A 10,477-nucleotide genomic window follows, 5' to 3' on the forward strand; every position below is an offset into this window, starting at 1 on the left:
AGCAGGATGTGGGATTTGAACCAAGAACCTTCAGATGATGATGAAGGCACTAAACATGACAGTCCCTGCACTCCCAGTTATACAACACCTTCCAAACAAACCGTTCCGCTGAGTGCTGGAAAGATGTTCTCCCTCTGGGGGCGGAGGTCCACCCAGACGAATCGGGGGATGGGGAACGAGGAGAGGGCCGCAGCAGCTGGGCACAGTCGCACGAGAGGCGCTGTAACCGCACAAGAACGACCGCAGCGGCTCCGTCTTCACCGGTCACGGATGACCACGCTGCCGCAGCACCTGGGTGTGTCTCAGATGCTCAGTGACAGGATCTCGGGACATTTTATCGATCACACGGTCACTTCAAAAACACTTTGAGCGGACCATGGTAAAATAGTTTATGGCTCACATTTAGTGAGAGACAGGAAAACACACAGCAGGCGAGATAAGTTCTCAGCGCCACCTTTCACGTCACGAGCATACAGTACACACTTGGAGCGGATTCGGTTATAATAATAGGAAGCCGTGCATAAAATCCATTCATGAATATTTTCGCTTCATTAATGAATAATTAACAAGCAATGAATTAATGAATAATATGTCCAATCAGAGGCCTTTGCTAAATCACAGGTTTGCACATCCAGCCCTAACCTGTTACGTTAAATTTCCACGCAGTGTGAGACGTATTATTACACCGGTGACATTAAACTAAGCGGTCGACACGATCTGTTAAGATTGAGTGTCTTCGCTAAGTGAAGCGGAGCTGAAATACATACGGGGGATTATGAGATGATTACCCTGGTACTGGCAAAGGATGAGGGTACACAGCTCTTTAAAGCCCAGTTGGCGATGCACAGCACCCCCCCACCCCCGCCCCCGGTGAGATAATACTGCAAACATCTGGCGGGACGTTCCCGCCGAGCAGGTGCTGTTTGTCCTCATCGCACAGCCTCCCTTACAGTTGGGTCGCACCCGCAACCGTGGAGCAGATGCCCGTCCTCCGCGGACGACAGATGTGTGGATTTTCTGTGCGCAGCCATGAATCTACGTACACTGACTCACTTCTGCATTCCATAGTTTAAAACGAGGGCGGCACAGTGGGTAGCATTGGCTGCGGGTTCGAACGCGGCTCAGACCGTGTGGAGTTTCTTTACTGGACAACAGGATCCATCCTAGGAGGTTTGAGGACAAACACTGACGGAGACTATATTTCATAGGGCTCAGACGCAGCGGGACGGGCACCGTTCCTCCGCTGGCCTCGCCGTGCGTCCGGAGATTCCACCGTTGCGTTGAAAGAACTTCCTGGTGTCACCGCCGAGGTCCGGTGAAGAGCACCGTGCTGCAGGGTTCGAAAGTTCACCCAGGATGTGGTTCGATCCCGATCCTCGTCCCTGCGGCCTCCACCCCCCGCTGTTGCTATGATGCGGAGCGGTCGGCATGTGAGTGGACACCACCCAGTGGCCTTCAGCACCAGCGCTGTGAGTCAGAGGACTCAACGGGACCTTGGACTCCGCCCTATGTGTGGCCCCAAGGCCACTCTCCCTTCCTGCAGACCCCACTTGGGGAATTATGTAAATGCATCCGCTTCTCGCACCGTGACTCCAGCGCCACGACAACCAGAGCCAACGCAGAAATCACTGCAGCCCATTTGTCACCTACATCCTACATTTTGTTAATGTCCATTTGAAGAGTCCCGTTTATTTCACAGAGACCACGAGGACAAAGACACACTGTCTCTGAGGTTTGTATTAATGACAGTTGCCTCTGTTTGTGCGCAGCTCCAAAACCGACAGATAACAAATGATCAACATTTGCCATTCCTTAATTCATAATCAGAACTGTCCTTGCTGCTCATCTTTTTTCATGTCTATTGAAGGTGATGTAATGTACACCAGCAAGCAGAGTCAGTGCAAACACACACGCTTTCTGAACTGCTTGTCCCATGCAGGGTCACAGAGCCTACCTGGCAACACAGGGCATAAGGCTGGAGGGGGAGGGGACACGCCCAGGACGGGACACCAGTCCATCGCAAGGCACCCCAAGCGGGACTCGAACCCCAGACCCACCGGAGAGCAGGACCCGGTCCAACCCACTGCACCACTGCGCCACCACACCCCCTGCTTTGGTGCAAACACTTCATTCATTTTACCGACACAATTTCTGGTAAAACATCACATCCTCGAACACTGGAAGATATGAACTGATAGGAAATCACTGAGCGAATCACACAGTACACTGAGAGTAATTATTCATATTCACTAATTCCATTCCCAGCTTCAGTCCTCAATTACTGCCCACCCGACATTGTTCGTTACACGGTCCGTATGTGTGCAGTTATGATTTTGAGCCACAGAAAAGCATTTTTTAAAGTGTGGCATTTCTCATACGTTTTCAGACACACCTGTGTGTAGCACCGACCTGCTGGAGACCTTCACACGTTTAAATCATCTACCGTCCCTCATTATTTAATATCCTTCTACATTTAGTTTGGATCAAACATTATTCACTCTGGTGCTTTTCTCACACACACACACACACACACACACACACACACAACTCCTAGTTCTAAACAAAGCAGACAGGAAAGTGTATTTTTTGGACAATCCTGACAATGACAATAAATCACAGCGCAAAGTAAAGTGTTATTTACTATACAGATGACATTTATTGAGCTACTGAGTATGAACTATATGATAATAACAGTTGTACATTTTTTTCCCAAAATTCAGCCTGTCATGCGTTTCAGTTGAGTGTCCCGTGTGTGAATTATGAAATCAACAGAAAAGCAGTCATACGCAGCGATCTTATTTTCTCACTTTAAAATGTCGCTGCTCCTTCGACATCACACTGGATGCGAGCTTTTGAACATCTCCTGCTCGCACGTTCGACACTATGCACCATTTCCATATTTTGCCAAGTCAAGAACTTCAGTTTTTGTTGTTGTAACATATATTTAAATGTACAACTCAGGGATCTGTTTGCGGACAAGGAAGAAGGACCTGCAGATGGGGCCCATCAGACCGCCATTCCAAAGCGAACATATATCCTTATTAATAAATAAGTTTGATGAACTCTGGAGAAACACACTCTTCCCTGAGTTTGCTGGCGAAGCTCCAGCAGGGAAAGGTCCAGAAAGTGGACTCAGACGAGAGACTCGCAGACGGGCGGGTCCTCAGAGTCCTGGATGCAAGGTGAGCTCGAACCCGTGTCTTGCTCCAAGGTGCACGTCGGATTGGAACCCGAGTCCTGATCCCGGGGGCATGTCGAATTGGAACGCGAGTCCTGGTCCCGGGTGCACGTCGGGCTCAAACCGGAGCCCTCGTGCTGGGCACACTTCGGGTCCGAACCCGAGTCCTGGTCCCGGGCGCACGTTGGGGCCAAACCCGAGCCCTCGTGCTGGGCACGCGTCGGGTCCGAACCCGAGCCCTGGTCCCGGTCCAGGGCGCACGTCGCGCCCAAACCCGAGCCCTCGTGCTGGGCACGCGTCGGGTCCGAACCCGAGTCCTGGTCCCGGGCGCGCGCCCCGCTTGAACCCGTGTCCGAGTCCTGGCTGTGCATGGAGCTCAAACCCGTGTCCGAGTCCTCGTCGTTAGCGTCCCTGGTTTTGGACAGACCCCTGGCCTGCTCCACCCAGCCGCCGGTGGCCTCCAAGGCCACCGGCCCAGGCCCCCCCCCCCTCGGGCTCCTCCTCGGGCTCCTCGGCCACTTGCTCCCCGTCCAAGGAGTCCACCTTCTGGAGCAGAATCCTGAGCTCCTTCTGCTTGGCGTCCCACAGCTGCTCGCTCAAGTCCAGGTCGCTCCGGACGGCCTCCAGGTCCGTGTTGAGGCGCAGGCCGATGTAGAGGCTCGCGTCCAGCTGCGTTCTCACCCTCTCCTCCTCCACGAGCAGCTCGCCGTCTGCACCCCCGGCCGCCCTGCCCCCTGCGTCCCGCTCGCCGCTCTCGGGCTCCCTGCCGGACAGCTCCTCCCGGCGCCGCCTCATCCACCTGTGGTTGAGCTCCTCCTGGATCTCGGCCGTGACGCTCTCCAGGAGAGCCTCCTGCTCGGCCAGCTCCTCCTGCAGCCTAACGAGCTCCTCGCACCTGCGCGTGTACTCCTCCAAGCGGGCCAGGCCCGGGGGTGCGCACGGCGGCTCCCGGGGGTCCGCGGCGTCGCCCTCGCCCTTCGAGTCCACCAGATAGGTGTCCTGCACGTAGTTGACTCCGTGTCTCTTGATGCGGTCAAAGTGCACCTTGGCCTCGTACCTGTCGATCTCGCGGTCGAGCTCCTTGATCCTCTGGATCTGCTGGCGGATCGTGTGGTCCTGCGAGACCACCAGGTGCACCAGGGTCTCCATCTTCTCCACGAAGGAGCTGCGCTCCTGGCACGAGCTCTGCGCGCGCCTCTTGTTGATCTTCTCCAGCTTCCTGAACGCCTTCCTCACGATCCTGCGCTGCTTCTCCTGCGAGAAAGCCATGGTGGTCCTGGCGGTGCCGCGCGCCGCGCGCAGACCCTCCTTGCTGAGCACGACGCGCGCCTCCGCGCTGCGCGGCCCCGCGCTCGCCAGGGACGCGTCGCTCTTGACGAGCACGAAGCGCACGTTCTCCTGCTCGTCGCCCCACGCGCTCCACAGGCGCAGGATCTTGGTCTTGTTGGGCAGGACCCGCTCGAACCCGCGCCACTTCTCCACGATGCAGTAGGACTGCGGGGGTCCGCACAGCGCGCTGGAGCCGGCGGCTGCGGCGGCGGCGGCGGCGGCGCGCCCGCGTGCGCTCTGCTCCTCCAGCAGGACCTTAACCACGTCGGCGCAGGTGGTTCTCCGGGAGAGGCCGGACACGAGCTTCTCCTCGCGGCACACCCACACGGAGATCTTGCTGTCCTCCGGCTCCATGGTCGCGGAGCGCGAAGAGGGCGCGTGCACGAGTTGTCCGGAGCGCTCGTGGACAGCGCGGGGAGGGGAAGGGAAGGAGAGGAGAGGAGATGAGGTGGGGGGGGGGGGCTGTCCCAGCAGCAGTGGCACTCGAGCCCCTTCGGTCCGTTTCAGTCCATTTCAGCCCGAATATGAGTTTGGGCGCTGGAGGCGGGGGGATCCCGGTCCCGGTAGGGGGTGTCCCGGGTCGCGCGCTGGAGCTCCGTCGCGAGGCGACGAGCCGCCGATGAGGAGCGTCCGTGTGGCGCGGAGTGTCGCGAGCCTGAGCGCCTCGCCGCTCGCATGACAACTGACAGCAAACTCTAGTAAAGGCACCAGTGACACCGCCCACTCTGAAAAAACACACACACACACTTTCTCTCTCTCTCGTTCTCTCTCCCCAACAGGAACTTACAGTCACAGTGATCATCAAAACTTTATTACTTTATTAGCATTATTTAATTATTCAGTTTATACATCCTCTTTTCTGCCATATGAAGGCATGATGATGAGCAAAAATCATGTACTGTACAAGCGCAGAATTTAACACGAAAGGCGCGGTTTACGACCCATTTTTCAACATTCAGGCAAATCTACCAAAATTATGTCAATATCTGACCTGCTGCACTCAGCGTTATTTATTATTAATATTTTTCTGATCTCTGACCCCCTCCCAAAAAAAAAAAAGCTTATCCTGTCCCCGTAAAGTGCCCTCGCACTCTTCAGCCTGGTGTTTTTACGACGGGGTTTCTTATTGTCAGCACCCCTCCGCAGTAGAGCAATAAAATAATAATAATGACTATAACAATGACTATAATAATGATAATAAGTGAGCGCCCTGTGCTTTTGGACCCGGCTCGAGATGCATGGTCATTGTCCGCACACGGACACACACACGTCGCGATCGCCCTCTGCTGAAACTTGTGTGACGAGTTACGCACCTTTTCTCTTTCTTTCGCTCCGAACGAGCTGCGCTCGGAATTTCTCCGCAGAGGCGACGGAGCGCTGAAAGCGCGCGCCCGCGTCTCGCGGACGAGCAGCGAAAAGAAACGTAGAAATAGAGAAATGATGGGTTTGAGAACTCGAACGGGGCTCGGAGGGGAACTGTAAACACCTCTTTGCTCAGAGTCAAAATAAAATTTCCATAAAGAGACAGCTATTAATGGTGGGGATGGGGCCCTGAGCAAACCCCCTGCAACACAAGTTCAAGTTCTCTCCTATTCAAATATAAACTGTACTGTAATTAGGACTCCATCCAATCAATCAATTATCCGTCCAATCAATCAATCATCCATTCTTCAGCCACCCTTCCATTAATCCATTACCGACAGTTGCTTGTTCAGAGCAGTCGCGGTGGTCAGGAGCCTATCCCAGAAGCACAGGGTGAAGAAGGGTACATCCTGGACAGGACCCCATCAGAGGGCAATCTTGGGCAATCTCAGACACACACAGTCCTGTTTAGTCAGTCAGTACACGGGAAAGTCTCCCACATCCCAAGTCAGAGCACCTGGGTGACTGATTGATTGAACATAGGTTCAGTCAGTCAGCAATCAATCTCACAGCACCGAATACTGTGATTTATATTTTTAATAGTGACATTCGACACGACCGTGACCTTATGTGTGTGTGACATGAGTGCTGCGCTTTCCCCGTGTCTCAGTACTGGTGTGTTTTTGGATGCCCCACATACGGTGCCACAAAAAGACGGCGCCGACGTGCCCGGCGAGATGCAGCTGAGCGAGTAGTAAGCCCTGTAGCGGCGGCCTGGTGGGAAGGAGAAGTCTTTCTCAGATGAAATGACGAATTAAGCCGGGGGGGGCACAGCCCTCGCCCCTCACACGACACACATGGTGAGCACAGCAATATCGCGGAGAAGCAGATACCGCTGGTTCCTCCCATCTCCTGGGATACAGGTTCAGACATGGGTTCCGATCCTACTCGGCCTATGTGGAGCTTGCACATTCTTCCTCTGCTCGCATGGGTTTACTGCAGGTGCTCTGGTTTCCTTGCACACTCCAAAGACAGATTGAATGGTGACTGTAAAGTGCGTGCGTACTTGTGTGTTATGTTGCTCTGCTGTGTGGATGGCTGAACACTGTAACTCCATGACTCTAATGTATCTCTGACTGTAAGGCACCTTAGAAAAAAGCATCAGTAAAGACGAATGAATAAGTATCTTTCGAACTTGTGAGCGCAGAGTCACTGTGGCGCCCCCTACTGGCACCCTCTGGGGGTCACACATACTAAGCCTGTCTGCTCCTCAGAGATACATTCTGACCCCAGTTGACCCTCATTCCACTACTGGAAATATTTTGAGTGTTTACCCCCACTACAAGCAGCACGGGACAGTTTGCGTTGAAGGTTCGACCATCCTTTGGCTGAGCAACAGAACAGAGAGCAACAGGGCTCCCACCACAGCCACAGGCCTTCGCACCATCAACTCACACACAAACCCTGAGACAGAATGAGTATTTTTAGGCAACATGATGTAATTTAGGGACCTTTTCACACCCAGAGCCTTTACAGTGCTAATCCCCATCCCCCCCCCGCAAGGTGTGCCAGGGACACACTCGACAGCCTCACACTTGGCCAGGTGTCACGGAGCACGAGAACGTATGGTCATATTTCAGCAGACTGACTCTAGAACAAGCTGCAGCCAACAGGTGAATCCTTCCAGAGGGGTGGCATTACCAGAGAGCCCCGTTAAGTGTGGTGTGGCGCCCCCTTGCGCTCACCCTGAGAAGCTCCACGTTTTCACATTACACGTGACGAGCAGCAGCGCGCACACTAATATACTGTAGATGTTTACATTAACACACTAGAAAGAATAAACCAAAAATCATTTGGGGTCCGGGATTAAGACATAATTATGCAGCACATTCAAGATCAAATGTGTCATCCAACATTAGCTGTACTGTGCATATTTACACTAATTCATGGGCTACAGTAACAAAATTCAGTCTTTGGGCATTTCATATAGCAGCTGCATGTCAAAAATGTCCTCTAAATTCAGTGAAAACCAAGAGTCATTGGGTTTTAACTGAAACAATCCAGCCTTTGCCTGTTAAACAGGTTAAGAATCAATTTGGAGCTTTATTGCTCCAAACCAATTGTCCACACACTGTGTGTGAACTGAGCATGTTTGCGAAACTCACACTCCAATGTAAGGAAAAATTAATGACTAATTAAAACAACCCGTTGCTATAAATCTATTGATATTCCACCGCATATTTTAATTGCGAAACGCAGTGCTGAACACCTTCAAACATTTGTAGCAACTTGGTTGGCTTAACATCCCTGAACCATTTCACCTTCCTTGTGTTATTGCATTTCTAGAAATATTCACGTCATGCGCTTTTAAGCGTGTGCCACATATCAAACACATTAAACGCCGACCTCAGCCCGCAATACAGGACACAAAGTAGGGGACCCTGTGCAGGAGACACCCAGCTAGTGGGACGTTATCGGCCTTAACTAGTCATCGGAGGGCCCGGTAACTCCGGCTAATAAATAGATACGGAGCCAAGATACAGGGCGCGATGATCACGCTCCGTAAGTGACCGCCTCGAGATTTTCGACACGCGTTTCTTTTTATACGTCTATACTCTAACATGGTCCTTCTCACCTTCTACTCAGCCTTTATGCAAATCCACTTCTTAGTCTTTACAGAACACTCTTCTTTTGGTAAAGTAATTCAGGTGAAGCAGAGGATTTCAGTGTAAAAGGTACAGCACCAGCTTTTTCCCCACCCAGGGCTTCATCAAAATAATCTGTAAAAACACAGGGTTAGATGGGTTTGTACACATCTCACACACGAGAACACAAACACGCCGCACGCATTAATAACCACAAGGAGAAATTGTTTTATCCTTTATTTTCATTTGATATTATATGCATACAAATCTTCTAGAAAGCTACAAAATATCTACCACTTTATCAAGAAGGCATCAAAATGTTACGGAGCAAAAGACGAGACCATCTGCAGAAATGAACACGCGCGCACGCACACACACACTAAGCAGGCTACTCCTCAGTCCTCTTCTCCTCACCGACAAGGTGGATAGTAAAAGTATCACATATTTGTACCGAGACAAGCCAGGATACATGATTTCCTTTATACAAAGCACCTTTAAAACAAAATGTTCACACAAACCCAACAGTTCTCATGATACCATCCGAGCTCCAGGAAAAAAAGATCACTTTAAAGCCAACATTTAAAAATGGTAATTAACAAAAAGGAAAAAAAAAAAAAAAAAAAAAAGGTACCAGTACCTACAAACTGACAGAATACAAAACAAGTAACAAGAGCTGAGCTGCTGATTCGCTCGGCGTCGGCACTTCCTGCAGACGTCCAAGCGTTCCACATGGCCCAAGGCTCACGGCCTCTGGGTGGGCAAAGGGGGCCGCAGCCGACGCGTCCGAAGTACCAGCAGCGCAGCGGTAACAGCATCACCACCGACGTGACATCTCAATATAATGAAGTCGTCACAAGAACCGTCGCGCAGCACAACAGAAAACGGAACGGAGTCACAGGTACAGAGACAGTGCGAGACGGCCGTCGTACACCGTTCAAGGAGTAAAAATGAGGTTAACGAAACAAAGGCTATTAGACTGCAAATAATACAAACGTCCATCGTCTACTTCAGGCACGTAGCATCACAAAGGGTAGTTTTACTAACTCTGCTTGGATTTGTGTGTGTGTGTGTGTGTGTGTGTGTTTGGACCCCCCCCCCCCCCCATTTTCCTAGTGTGAGCTGTGACATCAGATGCATGAAACTGTTACCACAGGAGCTGGTGTGACAGTTTCAATAAAAGTTAAATAAAAACGGGGGGGACATCTGGCAATAAAAACAGCTTTTCTTCTTCTCCTAAAAGTGATGTTTAAGAGCAGCTCATGGGAATCAAGGTTTGTCTGTTAATTGTATGTCAGTTAGTGTGTATTCTAACAGTCACAGGACATTCATGGTAGTGTCGGTCCGGACGAGCAGAACGTGCAGGGCAGAAAACCCCCAAACAGTGTTCAGGTTATCAAGTTATGAACCAAATGCGGTTTATACACAGAAGAGGCAACTTTAGCAAGACCTCACCTACTTCTGAGGGAAAATTACAAGTCCAAGGCAGCTCATACAACTTAAAACCCATATTTAGTGTAGTTGTAGTTGAAACAATGATTTGAACAGCAGACTTTTTTTTTTTTAAAAAAAAAAAAGAGGAAAAAAGTATCAGTTTTGTTGAAAATATTTCCTGCTTAAGAAAGAAGGCCCTTAAGCAGGAGCTGTGATCACTCTGCTGTCTGTACAGTTACTTTATACATCACCCTCTGCATTGTTTGTGTATAATTGTAGGAAATCACATCTGCCTCCATGGCAACAGAAGGTGTCCCTCATTTTTTCTTTTTAACAAAACCTAAAAAAGGCAATGTGGTGATCCTTTTACGTATACTTTTTTGGTTTTGCTACAATTAGTGATTAAGATTTTTTTATTTTGTCTTTTCTAAGCTGGAGATGTCAAACCCAAGGCACCTTCACATGACAGTGCAGGAAACGATTTGAGATCCAGTACACTTTGACAACATATTTTTGGTCTTTCAGAATGTTA

The 10,477-nt window shown here is 50.8% G+C and overlaps 1 protein-coding gene across 1 annotated transcript; it reads right to left on the reverse strand.

The window, feature by feature from the left end:
* Window positions 1–3,517: 3,517 nt before the first annotated feature.
* LOC108934553 (ras association domain-containing protein 10-like) lies at window positions 3,518–4,915 on the reverse strand. The gene has a single exon (XM_029256393.1). It carries the CDS (start codon window positions 4,859–4,861, stop codon window positions 3,581–3,583), a length of 1,281 nt encoding a protein of 426 aa, XP_029112226.1. The 5' UTR covers window positions 4,862–4,915; the 3' UTR covers window positions 3,518–3,580.
* Between the last annotated feature and the right edge of the window lie 5,562 nt (window positions 4,916–10,477).

The sequence above is a fragment of the Scleropages formosus genome, chromosome 11, assembly GCF_900964775.1.
Source record: "Scleropages formosus chromosome 11, fSclFor1.1, whole genome shotgun sequence".
Lineage (NCBI taxonomy): Eukaryota > Metazoa > Chordata > Actinopteri > Osteoglossiformes > Osteoglossidae > Scleropages > Scleropages formosus.